Here is an 18,084-nt window from a genome sequence, read left to right on the forward strand (position 1 = left end):
ATTTTATAAGCTGCAAAATTCTCTTTCTTTTAAGTATTTTGCTGATGAAATAGCTATTTTAAAAATTTATCTTGCATCTAGTTTTTAAGGAACAGAATAGCCATTTCCGAGCATGCAAATTCATAAAATTTTCTGGGGGAGGGGTCCCATCATGAGACCCAGCCGAGGGTACCCATTCACCCCAGACCGCCCCAGCCAGGATCCCACCAAAATGAGGATCTATACTTGCCACTGAAGCACGCGGTGTGTTTGTATGTATGTATACGTTTCTGGATAAGTTTTTATTTATCAAAATATTGCTTTCTAGCACTTACAAAATGTATAGGAGGAAGCCTTCATTCTAATTAAATGATATCAGAGGCAGTATTAAGAAAAACAGTCGTTTGAAAATTATTTACAGGGGAATTGGAAGGGGATTATTTTTAACTCTCACCACAAAAATTTCAGAGGGGGGAGTGCAGTGAGTTTACACTCCTGAGTCATTCCTGCTGGCTATGGCTATGCCACCAATAGCCTACTTTTGGCAAAAAAAAATTAAATGGAATATCAAAGAGCACCTAATTAACCCTTTCGCTGCTGTTCAAACTCCGAAAACCATCTCCTCACATGCGGCGAAAAGGTTAAAATGTGTTTCATGTGCCCATGGAGCAGGTACTTCAATAATGGGCATGGTATACCCTCCAAAGGGTCGCTAATCCGGGACCCTATCCTCGATGAGCTCATCCACGCAGGACCGTCTCATCGACCCTACCAGCAGGGCGCCTCCCTCCTGAAAAGTGACCACTCTGACTGCAATTTGAAAATCAACCAATCAATCCGATCATAAAATAATTTTTGTTTACATCACACTCCTGCCAATCAAGCAATCAAGTACGTCTTTGAACCGTGTTTATGCGATGAAAAATAACGATTTTGTTAACTTTGCTGACATGGCCATATTTTCCAGTGGTCCGAAGCCACGTTTTTAGAAAAGCTAATAAAATCGTTATTTTTCATCGCAGAAACATGGTTAAAAGACGTGCTTGATTGCTTGATTGGCAGGAGTGCGATGAAAATAATCATTTTTTGATGATCGGATTGATTGATTGATTTTCGAATTGCAGTTAGAGCGGTCACTTTTGGGGAGGGAGGCTGGCAGGGTCGATGAGTTGGCCCTGCGTGGGTGTGCTCTTCGAGGAAAGGGTCCTGGATTAGGGACCCTTTGAAGTGCTTTTGCAAAAGTTCAGGGCAGGGAGGAAGGAAAAGTACGTTCACAGCAGTGAAAGGGTTAATTGGAAGAGGGAGCATAAATGAAGTAAACAGAAGTATTTTAACAAGTATCCTGTTTATTGGATATTTAGCACCTGGAAAGAACTGCTTACAGCAACCAGAGTGCTGACATTTTTCACACCAACCAATCCCTCCTCCATGTACTCCAGTCTTCTATACAGTTAATAATCGATGCATTCAGAAAAAAAGAAGACACATTTCTTGGCAAAAACTATCTTTTAGATGGAAAATTAAGGCCAATTACAATCAATGGACTGTGATAAAACCACTAGAATTATCCAATGATGCTATGGATCAAAAAAATGTTGAAAGTAACTATATAAATCAGACAATAGTATATCTAAGCATAGAGTAAAAAAGGATGATCTTCATTAACACAATACCCTAGTAAAAATGTTTAGGGAAGTTGAGGAGAGGTGGGAACAGTCCGGGGAAGATCACAGGTTTAAAAACAGGGAATTCAGCTTAAGGTGGACAGTAGATAGAAGAAATTAACATGTAGTTCAGTTCTTCAGGGAATTTTCAACACTCAGACAAAGGTTTCCACCTCAAACCCTTATGCTTCCTCTCAAAAATAGGCATCTTAACTTTTTCACATAAATAGAACACTGAGAAACAGGGAATGAAAAAGTGACATTAGCCAGTTATAAAATTGTTTGATTTAGGGCCTAAAGAGGCTAATTTATGGCCTGCAATGTAAATCTATGAAAAATATTAAATATTATCATCTAAAAAATTATACCATTTAGATTTTTTAGATTTCACTACTCAGATTTTTTTGCATCACAGTATGGAATAAAAATCAAAATACATTTCTTCAAAATGACTTGTGGGCTTGCAATTTTTAAAAAAGTGTTTCTTCATCCACATCAACTATTCTGTTTCTAATATCATTATAAAATTTTGTGACAAAGTCAGAAGGAAGACAGCATTAAGAAATGTACATTGGAAACCTCATATCTAAATAAGGACCCCTATGCCACAAACACTGTATAAAAATTAGGATCAGAATTAAAGTAGGTAGGTACTGAAAAATGTAATTTTAGAGACACTGGTTAGGATTTTAACACAAATACATTATGGTATGCCACATGCCACATAAAAAAACTTAAAAGTTGTGATTAGGGATCACGGTGATGACTGTCTCCCAACACTCATGGTTTTTTTCCTTCCAACAGGAACAACAAATCAACTGCTTGAAAAACACATAAGTGCAATATGTCTATAAGCTGAGAACATGGTGGCAGTTTCAATCTGTCATGATGTGTACTATATAAAACACACGGTAGGCTCTTTTGTTGTGTCTTTCACTCAAACAAAACTAATGTTTTAGTTTTAGCATCTCTCTCTGAAGCTATTCTGCTCAGTATTTATCTTTTAGAATAATTTTTTATGTATATACGCTTCAACTTGTCGAAGCCAACGATTAATTTTTAAAGACTCATATATAAAGCATCAGTATGAGACAGTGTGTACTTCACAATCATCTTCTTTACGTAGAAAAAGGCGAGCATTAGATTTATCTTTAAAATACTCTATTTCTTTATCAATTAAACACATTTTTAAGAAAAAGGCACAACAACTTTAATTGGTCGCTCCCAAACATCACCTGTTTTTTTAATCCTATTAATATTTATGTTATCTCTCCTCCTCATTCTGACAAAATGAGACTATGCTCAATTAAATGAAATTTCAATATGATATGATATATACAGTAAGTATTGTAATGTAAAATTTTCGTTAGCATAATTTTTAAAATTTTTTCAAAGCCATCTTAATCAAACATTACTTATAATAATCCATTCATCCATATACTTATGACTTATGAAAAAAATGCCCAAGGATGTGAAGAGAAGACCTATGCAGTTGGTAAACTACGTAAAAATAGTCATTATGCTCAAATAACCTATAATATTAGCCTGTTCTCAAATGATAGGCATACTGATTACATATGTACATTAACATTGAAGGCTGAAGAGGAATATGTAAGAGGAGTATATTCAGCAAAATTATGGAATATTAGATGATTGTTTTTTTATCATTAAGGGACCTAATAATTAGAAAGTTTAAAAAATGTGATTTTTTTTCAACTCGGCCACTTCTGTTTGGTTTTTGAAGGCCCCTCGCTGATACATTGCCACAGAGGCATATGGCTAAAAACACATGAAGAGCACCACGATGCAGATAATAACCCTGCTTTGTAATTCAATAATGTCATCATCCCACACTGAATGGAAATCAATACATATAAACACAGAGAAAAAAATAAATGGAGAGATCACCAAATGGTAAATTATGAAACACGAAATGGAGCCATTTCCACCACTGAAACAGAGGTGCCTTCCCCCCAAGCCTGCTACCAAATATACTCAAAACAGTGACATAGCAGTCGCCTATGGTGGCAACACTACCCTATGTTGAGCGGTGATGTTCTTTGATTGGAGCACACGGTTAGTTATTTCACGAGAACCATTTGATCGTTTCACATTTGTGATGATTTGCTTTCTAATAGATACAAATCACTGATCTGTATGAAAGAATGTACCGCAACAATTCAAGTACAGCACTCCCAGTTCAAAGAATGTACAGTACAATGCAGGGAAATATTGACACCGCTAACAATTGCAATGGCATCTCTATGAGCACACTATTCGGAGGTGGACTCAGAAGTATACTTCCTATGTTTCAGCAACAGAACTAGCTCCATTTAGCATTTCACGATTTGCCGTATAGTGAGCACTTGAGTATTTCTCTCTCTCTGTGATATAAGTATATCCTATCCCTTTCTCTCACCAGCTTTGGGGATATTTCTGAATGGAATCCATTACCATTTGCAGGAGTTGTTGTGCTGATGGAATGAAGGAGATGGCCTCATTTAGGGACACAGTTATGATATACACAATATAAAATTGTAATAATAACAACAAGAGCAACAATTACAAGCAAATTATTTTGTAGTCTGGGTTTGTTTTTTTTTTGTTCAGGGGTTGGAAAGGTAATGATGATTATGAGTGAGTAACAAGCCCTGTGAAAAACAAATGGCCAGAGAGAGAGTGCACCTCCCCCTTCTGTTTTCACTTCCTCATGCCAATCAATAACAATCACTTCAAAACATGCAGGCCGAGGAAGTTATATATGGTTTGGAAATAATCACATGACTTAAAACATATAAGCACATGTATTATATGCATCCAACATAAAAAACTCTCTCCTCGACACAGAATAGTCGATCGAATGGCTTGGTAAGATGGATATAACAATTTCACGCTTAAAAAAGTCCAAAGGAGATGCCAGCTCTGACCTTATAATCGATACTTCATCCTTACTTCACAAACATTGACAATATACAGGGGAAATATATTGGGGGAGCTCAACAATGGGAGAATATGTAGGTAACTTCACAAAATTTGAGAGGCTCAAGCACTTGCAATTAAAGCAACCTTTATGTGACAAGGATTCTTCTCCCATCTGATCTTGTAAAGGAGTGATAAAGAGCTGAACAGGAACGGGCACGGCCTAACAGTCCACAGCCACAGTGTTCCTATTTCTTTCAGCCTCTCAGCCAAGGAGACTGTCACAGCACCAAATTAGGCAAATGTCTCCTAGACCTCTCAGTCTGCTCCTGCATGAGGCAAGTCCTCCGCAGAACTTAGAAAAAATCTCCAATGATGCCCTCTGCCAACATTACTCCTCATCCTCCTAGGACAAGGGCTATGTGAGCAGCTTGAAGAACATAATTGCCAAAGAGATGTTGATGAAAAGTACAATCATCACAAGTTTCTGGCGTGAAAACCAATCCTGAAACAGAGAGGAGGCATTTGTGTCAGCATTATTAAATCTATTTTGGGGCAAAGATTATTATGGATGGTCATTTTCCCCAGGGGCACAGCCAGGAATTGAGGCTGGGGGGGTTTTTGATGCAACTAATACCGGGGTGTGTGGGGGTATGGAATACCCACCAGGATAAGTAGTAGGTGCGAGATTAATAAATTGCGGAATTTTAAGGTAAATGGTTCAAAATGGTGAGTTTTACGGCTTTCTGAGGGATAATTTATTAATCCTTACACTATCTTATCAGTAATATCAATCCAATTAAGTAAAATGGATTAAAATTTAAAATTTTTCTGGGCTCTGGGAGCAGTTTTATTCCCCTAAACCCCCCCTCGCTGCGCCACTGATTTTCCCTAATAAAAATAACCTAACCAAAAATTAGATCATTTTCCATAGATAGCCAGGTGCTCAATGAGCGGCAGGTTAGTGTAAAACAAGAGTAATGCAACACCCTGAGCATTTACCATAGAGCATTCCCGCATAAATGCAAGATTTGGACACCTTCCCTCAATGAAAGATTTTTCCTGTACAAGCAAAAGAACCTGTAGGTACTCTAATGAAAGCACTAACTCACGAAAACAGGGGGACAACTTCTGCATTTTCATGGGTGAAAATTATGAGAAAATTACTGAATTGGGAAAAAAAATTTTCGATGCAAATTCCCTTTTCCTTCCATATTCCAAATTCTTTTAACGAATTGCAATTTCAGCAATGTTTGATTGACCCTGTTCAAAAAGTATCAATATTTTTATTAAATAAAATTTTGTTTCTTTCCATTTTAAAGAACTAAAAGAGTTTGCATTCATACAGATACATAGCCAAGGGTTGGGCTTTGGGGTATCCGAAGCACATTTTTTCATGGCGAACTTCATCCGTTGGTGTATTTAAATTTGGGGTATCCCTCCCCCCAAACATTTTTCCTTTGCGCCAACTACCCACAATGCATTTGCTGAGGACTAGCCAAAAGAGACCTATCCTCTGACACTCCGATTTTTGATTTAATTGCTCTTCATAATGTCCGCCAAAAACAAGTGATGGCTTTAACTTTCAGCATTATTCAAGCTAAATATGTATATGATTTGATGAAATCTATGGTTTTCCAATGAGAATGAATGCAAAAACAAAATATCAGTACACACCACATACATACCACCCTAGCTCCCCCCCAAGGTAAATTTCTGACTTTGTGCCAGCATTCATTAAACCCTTTCACTGCTGCTCACTCTCCGGAAACCTACCGGTCACATGTGACCCAAGTGGTAAGAAGAAAATGTACGTATTCGGCAGCCTGCCATGCATACATACCAGGCAGTGTCGCAGCAAGGGGGGAGAGTTTTGGGGGATAAAGCCCACAGAGCTCAGAGAAATTTTTAACCCTCTTAGTGCTATTCTTCTTCCTGGGGTACTGGCGAGAAATGCGGAGAGTATTTTCATAAAATGTATCTACAAGGAAAAAAACATTACGAAGATATTTATTGGATATCCATAAGCGGTTTTTTTAATGATTGAGGTTTAACTTTTAGCATTGACAAAATATTTTTACGTTTACTGAAATAAAATATATCAATGTAATAAGTTATATCAAATTATATAATGTACTACCTAAGAGCCGATATATCGGCCCACCGCACTTTTCGCCCGAGTTGCAAAAGCCGATATATCGGCCCGCCGCACTAAAAGGGTTAAATTTGATCAATTTTACTTAATTGGATAAATATTAGGTACTTATAGGGCGGTGTAAAGGTTACTAAAAATATCCCTCGGGAAGCCGTAAAACTCACTATTTTGAACCATTTATCTTAAAAAGTTTTGGGGAGGGCCCCTGCACCTCCCGCTTACCCTGGTGGGTATTCCATACTTCCTATACCCCCCAGTATTAGTTGGGCCTAAAAACCCTCCCTAGCCTTAATTCCTAGCTGCACGCCTGATACCAGGTACGTTTATAGCAGTGAAAGGGTTAATGGCTAGTTTTAGATTACCGAAAAAAACAGAATTTCCCCTTAATGACTATAAGAAAGTCTTCACTAGTTTTGTCACTACTCAAGCAGCAATCAATATTCTTACAACATCCAGACAACATTTTTGGCATTAACATATGGCATCCGAGCAATATCCATGTTAATCCAATTAATGTTGCATACATATCTTTCAAATATCCAAAGGTCACACCAAACAAAATTGTAGCAATGTCCAACATTGGTCATCAAGGTCCTTTTTACAAAATCTTTTAGATATCATCACAACATCTAATGGGTGTGCTTATTATGGTTTTTGGTACTCCCCAGGCATAAAGACAAAACATTTTTGCTCTTCGATCCTCTGCAGTTTATATGTTACCCATAGATACTGTTTGGAATAAAAATTTTTAACAAAAGTTTTTGATCCAAAAATTTGGATACAAATTTGACCATGGGACACTAGATCTAGTTTCCCTTTCTAGTTTCGTTAAATCGATTTAACCTTTCTTCAGGTGCAATATTGGAATTGCTGAGTTCAGGTGCATTGTGTCTGACAGGCACAGATGTAAAAAAAGCATTATTAACTCTCAGAATTGCTCAGTGGTACACCGTTTAAGTTAACAGCACCATTTTTTCAGTATTCGAATACTTACATGATGTCTTTCATGCTATGCATAACTCCTTTACATGCCATCGTATGGCCCAAGACCGATCCAGCAAGGTGCAATTTAATGTGCTCTGTAGGCTATAAATATGTAATGTACTTCAGCATGTGAATTCTATAAGATCAGTGTTTTTTATTTTGCTATCTTATGTATTTAATAATGCTTTCATTTTGTTTTATTGTGCCATTATTTTGCTTAATTATGCTGAATAATCCCCCACTGATCTGTAAGCATAAATGTGAAAAGTGAAAGGCTGCATAGGTAGTGTCAAAAATATAAGCTACTGTAAGTGTCAAGGGTCTATGCTGCCTAGTAGCATGAGGAAATGAAAAAAAACTTGTGATGTGCCTGTCAGATCCATTTCACCCGACAGAAGGTTAAGAATGTCTAGGGTATTAGAACTTGGATATCTAGGTAACGCAATTTTTACAACTCATTGTGGATGCTACAAATAGGATTTCTATATAATGTTGTCAAAATATCCATCATGAAATAACAACATGTTTCAGGATATATCAGCCTTATTTAGATATCTGATGGATATCGTCTGCTCCTAGGTAGTGTGGCAGTGTTTAGGGGTCGAAACCAACACAAGATAAAATCAACATTTTTGCAGGTTGCTACTTTGTACACAAGTAATTAGTTATATTTTCCAATATATTTACCTACTATAACTGATTAAAATACAAATTAGCTCTGAATTTAGGGTCAATTTTACATGCTTTTAGTATGCTTCAATCCAGGGTCAGATCCAGAGAGGGGCTGGGGGGGGATATAGCCATCCCCTAGGGTATCCCATTTACATACATAGTGAAAAGTGAAGAAAACTTTGTAATGCCACATTTTTTCTTTTTCTTTACTTTAAAAATTCTCTACTTTTAAATTCTTTACTTTAAATTCTTGGCTTTTCATTATGTTAAGTAGACTCCATACAGTCACACCTGAAACAACTAATTACCCCATTTGCACTATATGGAATCTTAATTTTGTTTGGACCCCCAGTACTGCTAGGAGGTTATCCTCCTCTTAGCCCCCTCCATTGTCCCTATCATGGATCCGCCACTGCTGCTTAGGTAACCACCTTCCACCTATTGTCTGTTCGGAGTTACCTTCACGCCAGGAGAGATAAGGATTAACAGTGGGTTGGCTCGCAGTCTCTCTGATTCCTCCGCCATCCTCCGGATCTCTTCCCGCCTCATCGAACCCAAGGCAGACACCTCTTCACGAGACATTGGATCAGTTGCCCTCGGTAGGGCCTGAACGTCGGGAAGACTCTTCTTCCGTGACATCGCACCTGCTGGAGGTAGCGGGCCAGGTGAAGCCAAAACAGAGGCCTGGGATTTAAAAGGAAAATACATCATCATTATCAACATGTTTTTTTCACATAGGTTTTTTACAAACAAACACTGACACATCAATTTGAAAAAGTGAAATGATAAGTTTTTAATCATTAATTCAGTTTATAACAAACCAGCACAATAATCTCACAAAATCAATAATCAAACAATATAAACAAATTTTAAGTAGTAATGATACAAACAGTTGTAGTAAATTTCCAAACTTTTTTTATTAGAGCATATATAATGGTGTGGAAAATTACTTGCTATCATTACTATCGATGAATTTTCACAAAGTCAACATGTCAAAAATTGATCAGATTTTAAGTAACCTGGAATTTATATGAACAGCAGCCGGCTGTTGTGCTGAGTGAAGAACAAAAATTATAATAAAACTAACTTCATAATATAGAAGACACTTAGGACGAGCAGCGGCGCAACGAGGTGGTTTTGGGGGATAAATCACCCCCCCCTGGAACTCAGAGAAATTTTAAAATTTACTTTCATTTTACTTAATGAGATAAACATTACTTAAATAATAGTGTAAGTACTAATAAAATATCCCTAAGAAAGCCGTAAAACTCACCATTTTGAACCATTTACCTTAAATATTTAATGGGGGATGGCACCTGCCCCTCCCATATTCCATACTTCCCGTTCCCCCCAGTATTAGTTGTGCCTAAAACCCCCTAATCCTTAATTCCTAGATGCCTACCTGAGGGAGAGTACTCCGTACCTATCATTCAACAAAAACATAAAAAACAAGGTAATCTTCTTGGAACATTGCACAATTAAAGAAATACCTTTACATATGGGTAAAAACCCTGAATTTACTCTCTGCCATACACATTACTGCTCACCCTGATATTATACGGCATGCAATGTATACAATAGGACACCCTAAAATTATACTCCATGTCTAAGGAGGCGTTCCTTAGTTACGCGAGGTAAGGGCATACCCAGGATAAAAACTCCAGGAGGGCAAATCGTGTGCAAAAAGTGTAACCAGAAAAGGTTATGAAGCTAAAATTTCAAGTAAATTATAACTGCGCTTTTTTAGTTTTTAATATAATGTACTCGGAAAAAATATTTTTATTTTAATTACATATATATTTTATACTAATCTCACTTTTCTTGGATTTAAAGATAATTTGTTCAAGAATATCGTTTTAAACTAAATTTAATTTTGCTTCTAGAAGGGGGATGCTCCCTTCTTGCCCTTCGCTGGGTTCGTCCATGACGTGAGGTGATTTTTGGACCCCCTCCTTCCCCTTAGTGGAATATGGCCCGACCCCCTCCCTCTAATCTGACGTGAGATGGTTCAAAATGCGTATTTTCACTGTAAATACGTTAATCTGCGCTTAATTGCGCAGGATTTATTAGAAAAAAGAATTTGCCTAAATATTTTTTAACGTCAGTGAATTCAACCCAGTTCTCACGCAATTTTGCATTATTTCTTGCAGAAAAAATTTCGAGATCTTGCCAGGATCCCCTTTACCCCCATGTGAGATTGAGTGAGAATCGGCTTGACCCTCTCCCTCCGTGAACGTCTCACGTAATTAATGTACGCATTTTGAAATAATGGCATTGCTATTCCAGTAAATATGGTAAGGTATGCCGAAGGCTACCGACAACTATGGTCATTTGCGCCATGAGTAAAGGGTAGGGAGGGAAGGGTAGAGAGAAACCCTATGTTGGCATTTGCCTACTCTAAACGGAAGATGCCAAGGGGACTACGGCTTAACGTCCCATCCGATGGACGGAGTACTACCATTGTAGTGCCCTTCACAAAGCACTCAAGAAGGACAAGAGTGTTGTGGTTGACATGTCATCCACCCTAACATTTAAGCATTTTCATATCCTATGAAAATTCTCTGCCGCCCTCAACCTTGGAAGAGCACCTCAATGCTTGGAAAAATCAAATTCCAAAGCAAGTGAATGGAAATAAAAAAATATAAATTTCATTGGTAAATTAAACTATTAGAACGATTAAGGAAAAGTTTCCATGGAGTTCTTAACAAGCATTCTGGGAACATCCCCCTCCATCGTGCACTTCCCTCTATAATTCACAATAAGGCCTACTCCCTCTCATTCTATCTAAAAATCTTATTCTTATTCTTCCTCTCCTTCGTTTGAAAATCTAATATTCCTCCCTTCAACACTGCTTTCAACATCCCCTCCCCGCTAAGCATTCGCTTCATCCATACCTTCTGTCTCCTCCGAATCTCATCTAAAAGCTGCCTCTCTTCACCCACCATGTCCATTGTCTAGCTCTTCGTCGTTCCATCTCCTCTCCATCCACTTCACCTTCTCCATTTTTCGCCGCACCCACATCTCGAATGTCTCCAGTCTTCTCTCGTCCTCCTTCCCAGGTGTCCACGTTTCCGCGCGGTTAAGAGCTACACTCCATATCAAACTCTTTACTAAACTTTTCTTTAAACTCTTACAAAACGATCCAATCAAAAGCTCCTTCCTGCTCATGAACGCCTCCTTTGCTAATGGAATTCTCTTCCTGATGCCCGTACTACTGTGTCCGTTTTCCTCGAACGTGCTGCTAAAATAGTTGAATTTCTCGACCGGCTAAATTTTTTCCCTACCCACCTTTATCTTTAATCTCACATTCCTCGCTCGCGATGCTTTACAAAACCGCATAACCATGGTCTTTCATTTCATTGGTATTCTCCAAAAAAATTAATCGCCTTTAGTCGTTTTATCACGCCAGAATGACCACATATCGGTAATTCTATCGTTAGCTGAAATATGAGCAACCACACAAGACCATAATACGCCCAAAATGTGGTGAACTACAATCTACTGGTCGTAGGCAGACCAATATTCGGTCTAATTACAGCCCTTTTCACCATGTTGACAGGGTCCATACCATAAAAACCGTTCATAACGTCTTAAAAGAACATCTTGTATCATAAAATTTACGACCCAGGTCTGGCAAATAAATGACCATATCTTCAAGAATAGCCCACTTTTAATAGTTACGGCTCGATGCGACCAAACATCAGGACCACAATCTGGGGAAGAGAAAGCAAACATTCCCGCAAGAAATATATGGGCGAGGTCACCAAAACATTCAATGCAGTATTCAAGCATAGGCCGTCATACCATATTTCTCAAGAATACAAGAAAATACATGCATGGTTGAAGAAGTCACGTTGCAATACATGAAAATGCATTTGAAGCATGGAACAAAAAGGCGTATCTCTACATTAGCGTAGCCAGGGAAGGTCCGGACCCCCCGAAATATAAAAACGCAATTATTTTCTTTCATAAAAGAAAACAATATATTGAAAAATCATAAATTTACAATATATTTCTTCAACAAATGAAGTTATTACGATTATGAAAAGTGTTAAAATTAGTTTAAAACCCTCTGATTATAGTCTCCTGTTTTTCAGAAACTTTCGACCCTGATTTTGGACCCCCCCCCCACGAACGAAATTCCTGGCTACGCCACTGTACCTCTACGTAACGCGAGGTGAATGCTGAGTTTAGAGCTTCAGAGGAGCACTTTCAAATACATAAAACGGAGAGATTCGATTGTCTAGGTAATAACCGAGAAAAGCGTAACTTTGTCTAGTTTATACTGAATGGCAGGAAAGACATCACTGCCTACTGATAATAATCCTAAAAAATACTGAAAGTCCTCCCAAATCGATTTCGTGATCGATGCGTGCGCGCAATCTCTCGCGCGAGCTCATGCCGAGTGCGTACCCACTTCTCAGTCTCCTCACCGGGGCTCGATTTCGATGAAATAAGGCCCTAGGCTATTCCACTTATGAGGTCCACCTCCCATTTATTAACATGTAAATTACATGAGAGATAAATAAAATACATAATTTCTATATTTGTTTATTAGTTGTATGTCTAAAATTTATCCTTGTTTTCGGTCCATTGTTTTAGTGTTCGCTGTTTTTAGATTAGCCTAATTTTAATTTTGATTACAATTTGAATGAAGGCCCCTCTTGATCTTAAGGAGGTTCACCCAAAACGAGTAAATATCGTCCAGGGACCGATAATAACTAAGGGTACATAAGTCGAATGATAACTAAGGACATAAGTCGAATGATTTACTTCTTGGTCGGGGCAGCAGCGGATACAGAAAAACTCAAGGGGGGCGCAAAAGATACCTTGAGTTACCTTCACTTTTATCGTAATAAAAAATAATCAAGTCGCATGCAAAGTTTAAGAAGGTTTTAATTAAAGTGATCACGTAAAACCTCAAGGCAATGCTATCTTATGGTACAAAAAAGTTAAAATTGTGGTTCTGCAATGTTTGGCAATACGGGCGGCCCCACAATGGGGGGCGCCCCCCCTGTGCCCCCATCTGTATCCGCCACTGGGTCTGGGGCATATTAAACCAAGTTACGTCGAGTAAAGTTGTCGGGAATTTGGCCCAAGGCTTATAAAAGACCATCCTTATTCGCATCCAGCTCAGCCGTAACGAAGAGTCACATGGCGCCTTGCAATTTGAGGAATTCATAGTTCTGGCCTCACTCCAACCTCTATTAAAAGAGGTCTCACCGGAAGGCACCTCCAGATGACGAATAAATGAATGCAGTCTCTCACTAGAACCTACGTCACATCTATCTCCCATTTCCGCTTCTGTCCGCTAACGGGTAAAGAACCAGGGTCACCTGCAAATGGCAAAATTCCTGTCGCTAAGGATAAATTCCGGAGCAAGTTAGGATGCAATGATAAGATAAATACAAACCCTATATAGACTTCCTAATATGGGGAGTTTTTTCAGTGAAATGCATGGTTATCGAAGAAAATATATTTGAACGTTTGAAGAGAAGAAGGAGACATTGATGGAGAGGATAAGGAACGACGAAGTGCCAGACATTGTGGGTGGAAAACTGGTAGAGTAGATGCGGAGGAGACAAGAGTGTTTGGATAAATCGCGTACTAAATGGAAATAGGACCTGAAAAACCAGGGCCGGCTTAAGGGCTGGGCAACCTGGGGGACGTAGCTAGGGGGCGACCAAACGCCTGCACCTCCCGTTTAATTGGGGGAATGCCATACCAAACAATACCGGTGGGTGGGCGACACAACAACAGTTTGCTCGGGTAAGTAGTTTGCCTTGAGCCGGCCCTGTTTAAAAACGTATTTATGAAATTAAATTTGGTAAACTGGGTAGGAAGAAGAAAATAGGATTCATTGATGGAATGGGAGGGAAAATTCCTTATGGTGAAATGAAAAGGGTATTCCGATTTGGGAGGGGAGACAAGACGGATTAATTCGCAAAATGCTCCATAGAAAACTTACTTAACCGGCGGAATACTTTATGCCATTTATTCATCTCTACTCCTATGCACTTAATTTTGCAACAGAAACAAGTTAAGTACATAGGAAGTTTACTTATGAAACAAATGAAATAATTGTCGGACTACCAGAAAAGTGACAAAAAAAAGAACATCATTCCCTCTCGACAGGTCGTATTTGGTATTTTTTGATTGCATTCCTCGTTGAGGAATTTGTTAAGCATGTTGGAATCTTAAGGATTTTTAAAATAGACCCTTTTCAAAATTTTGACACATTTCAAATATAAAAATTTAGCATTTGAAAAATACTGAGGAAAATTTTTCGTATTTTAAATGCACACAAATGTTGACGAGAGTCCATTCTGTTTACCCTGAGGGTCTCAGAATAATAGCGTAAGTATAAACAAATGAAAAACTGCAGTCATCGTATAGCAAGTTTTATCAAGTCCCTTAAAAATTCTTTAATCATAGACAGCTTTCATCTAATATATTTTCCCCAAAGTTTGATGTTTGCCACGCTACAAATAAAAAGCTGCTTTGGTCTTTCAAAAACTTCATGCAAGCGACAATATCACTATCACAGTTTAAACATCCGTTGGTCTGATTAAATTATGACTAGTTATTCGTTCACACTGAAAAATCCCAAAAACATGTAAGTTGCAAGGAATTTGAGTCATAATCAATCCATTACAAGGTGTCATTTGTTCTTTAATATATATATACTTAATAATAAATCTTGAGGTCGACACTGGTGACAGGCAATCATTGGTCATTGCTACGGAAAAGCAATGTTACCCACTCGCGAAAATAACAACGGTACGTATCACGCATTGAACAATCAATATACTTAGTGGACTGACCTACCTGCAGATACTTAAAATAATCGTAAGAGGGAATGTATTGAGTGTAACCACTGAGTTACGCAGTGCTCAATGAAGCATTCAAGGTTTTTGATGGACCAAATTCCTGAAGGGTGTAAACCATGGACTTTAATACACACTGACATGTATTGGAAGTGCCTACAATTTCTAAATTTCTAAATAAAAGTTGTTTTGTAAGTGCTAAAATTCTTGTAAATACGTGTACTGAAAAATTCCTTGGAATCAAAAACCGAGACAACAGTTAAAGAAACAAAAGGAAAATTAATATTTATTTTGTCACAATAATGATACTTATAAGTAGTGGTAAGATAAATACATTTACTGGATGTGACTGCCAAAATATGCAGTATTGGTTATTATTACGAATTGAATATTGAAATTGTAATAAAAAAATGAGGCATGCAGATTGTGATAAGTACGAGATCATCAACAATGAAGAATCCATAGGGTTATATATCGACCACAGGGGTGAAAGTAATCACCGCCAATATTTTGCTTCTTAAAAGTCATTCGGCGCGCAGTTAATTCGGGAAAAATTAGAACTCACAGATGTCATCTGACTTTAATAGCCAACTCAAGGGTAGTCACAGCAACTTCCTTAGATAATATGTGGAAATTTGGCAGTCGAAATACTACCTAAGATATAACACAAGATGTATTGCAGAGAAAAGTCATCTCCATGGCTCACGAAATATACTTTACTTGGGGTTAGATTATCTATTGGAATTTCTCCAAGAATATATCGTCAAACTCAACCTTACGGGAGTAAATGACAGTCACTTCTCAGCTTACTCAAAGAAAGGCGAGGAAGAATAATATTTTAAAACATCTTTAAATGCCTTATGGTTGCTAACTCAAACAGTGCATTGGGGCCAGAAGTCCTCAAAAATCGAACATTGCATTGTAGCACAATGAAAACAAAGCTGGCAGCACAGGCGCAGAAGTATTTGTAGAATTTTTGTGTGCAGTGGGGAATTAATAGCTTTACGTTAAATCTTATTCCAGTAGTTTCATTTTAGAATGCCCCAGTATCCGTACCATTAAGTGAGTGAGCAATTTATTCAGCTAAGTATAAAGGGAAAGAGGAATTTTCGGAATCAAATTATAAAATCTCCGTGAATCAAATACCTGTCTCCATCATCAAATTCTGAAAAGTATTGATGCATTAATTTTTCCCGTTGTAACGAAGCCTAAAGCTAAGAATGATTTGGTCAGAATTCAAAACAAAATTCGCTAAGTAGGTGCAAGATGTTAACATTACATTGAAAATTAAATACCAGGCATATGCGGCGGAAGGTGAAGCTTGATAATTGAATAAAATACTGAGCAGAAAAATAGGGGTGTGCCTACTGTTATCCACGCATTCTCCCCCTATGGTTATTAGACAATTAACTGTAAGTGGACGCAGCATTTTCACTCGGCCGTTATTTTTCGTGAATCGCTTAAAACTAATGCCATCACCTGGACATGTTTAGGATATTTAGAGGCCACGCTTGTCAAAAATATTCCTGTGCTTCACATTTGAAAGTTTTGCCCTCTTAGTTTCTGAGATATAACATTTTTATGACTGATATAGAGATATACAGGTTGATAAGGCTCTCCTCCATACACCCTGCAAATTTCAAAATGATAGTGCCAATGTTTAAGAAATTAACGTAACCAATTAATACAAAATACGGTTGATTAAGGGGGAGTTATGTGGTAGCCTTCATAATGTAGCTCCCCTAGGTGAAATTTAAATTGATTTTTCAAATAAAATCTAAGCTATTTATGACTGCAGTAATTTATTTCACTAAATCTAAAAACACGCAGTAGTAGCGTGGTTGCATGAACAGCAGCATTCATCACTGCGTGAAACTGCCACGGAGCATCACGGTAATTGAATGGGGTTCCGGGCGCATTTGATATAATCACACATCAGGCATCTTTGTACTTAGGAGGACGTATCACTCTCGCTACACTGTTTTTCTTATTTTCACGAAGTAAGAATCGCTCAAAACTTATTCTATGAAATTCTACATTTCAAGGCATGTAAAGACTATCATTATCAACATATCTCAAATGTTAAAATTTTACCCCAGTATTTTATCTAATGTAAAAATATCCTACATTAATATCTCCAAGTAAAAGTTGTGAAGAATGTACGTGACGTAATCATTACATTGGACACGATATAAAAAGCCAAAGGCAACTATGACCAATTGAGAATTAAACACAAATTTGTTAATTACTCATTAATTATTTCACAAACTTTGAAATTATTAAACAGAGTACACAGAAATTGATCATAAGAGAAAACACTGGAGTAAAATTTCAATAATTTAATTTCAGGCTAATGTTGGCAAGGGTGTGCTTCAGGAAGTTAGCTCTTAGGCAAAGTATATTGATGACTTTGTCAATTACTCACAGCTCTTATAGGTAAAATTTCCACTGGCCTCGACATTGCCGTGTCATTAACAAGAGGTAATGGATGCATTTGTGGAAACTAGATATTTTCCCTCAACAAGGGGGTATTGCAACCGATCTAAGCTTCACCTAACAAAACTGTGTGGCATTGACCAAGTTTATTATATATATTTATTTAGCCAAGTACTCCCAAGTTCAACAAAGGAAAACTGCATATCATTGAATATATAAGCATTACCAAGCTTTGAATGAGCGACAAGTCTCGAAAAAAGACCAGTGGAGAAGGAGTTTTGCCTTCTCTTTTTGCTAGGTGCGAAAGGAATACTGCATATTCTATGTAAAGATACAGTTTCTAGCGTAATTCGGTGGAAATCTTTGATACTTAACATTATGAGAAGTAGGTACTTGTTTATTTCCACACTTATTTATTCCAACCGAGCCGGGTTCCGGCACATAATGC

The 18,084-nt window shown here is 37.7% G+C and overlaps 1 protein-coding gene across 1 annotated transcript in view; it reads right to left on the reverse strand.

Moving 5' to 3' along the window:
- Positions 1 to 1,305: 1,305 nt before the first annotated feature.
- Positions 1,306 to 18,084, reverse strand: part of LOC124165534 — a 335,182-nt gene continuing 318,403 nt past the window's right edge. The window contains exons 11-12 of the mRNA XM_046542980.1: positions 8,833 to 9,057; positions 1,306 to 5,067 (exon numbers count right to left, since the gene is read on the reverse strand). Of these exons, the coding sequence (XP_046398936.1) occupies positions 4,981 to 5,067; positions 8,833 to 9,057 (312 nt within the window). The 3' untranslated portion in view covers positions 1,306 to 4,980. The remainder of the gene's footprint in view (positions 5,068 to 8,832; positions 9,058 to 18,084) is intronic.

This window comes from Ischnura elegans, chromosome 9, assembly GCF_921293095.1.
Source record: "Ischnura elegans chromosome 9, ioIscEleg1.1, whole genome shotgun sequence".
NCBI lineage: Eukaryota > Metazoa > Arthropoda > Insecta > Odonata > Coenagrionidae > Ischnura > Ischnura elegans.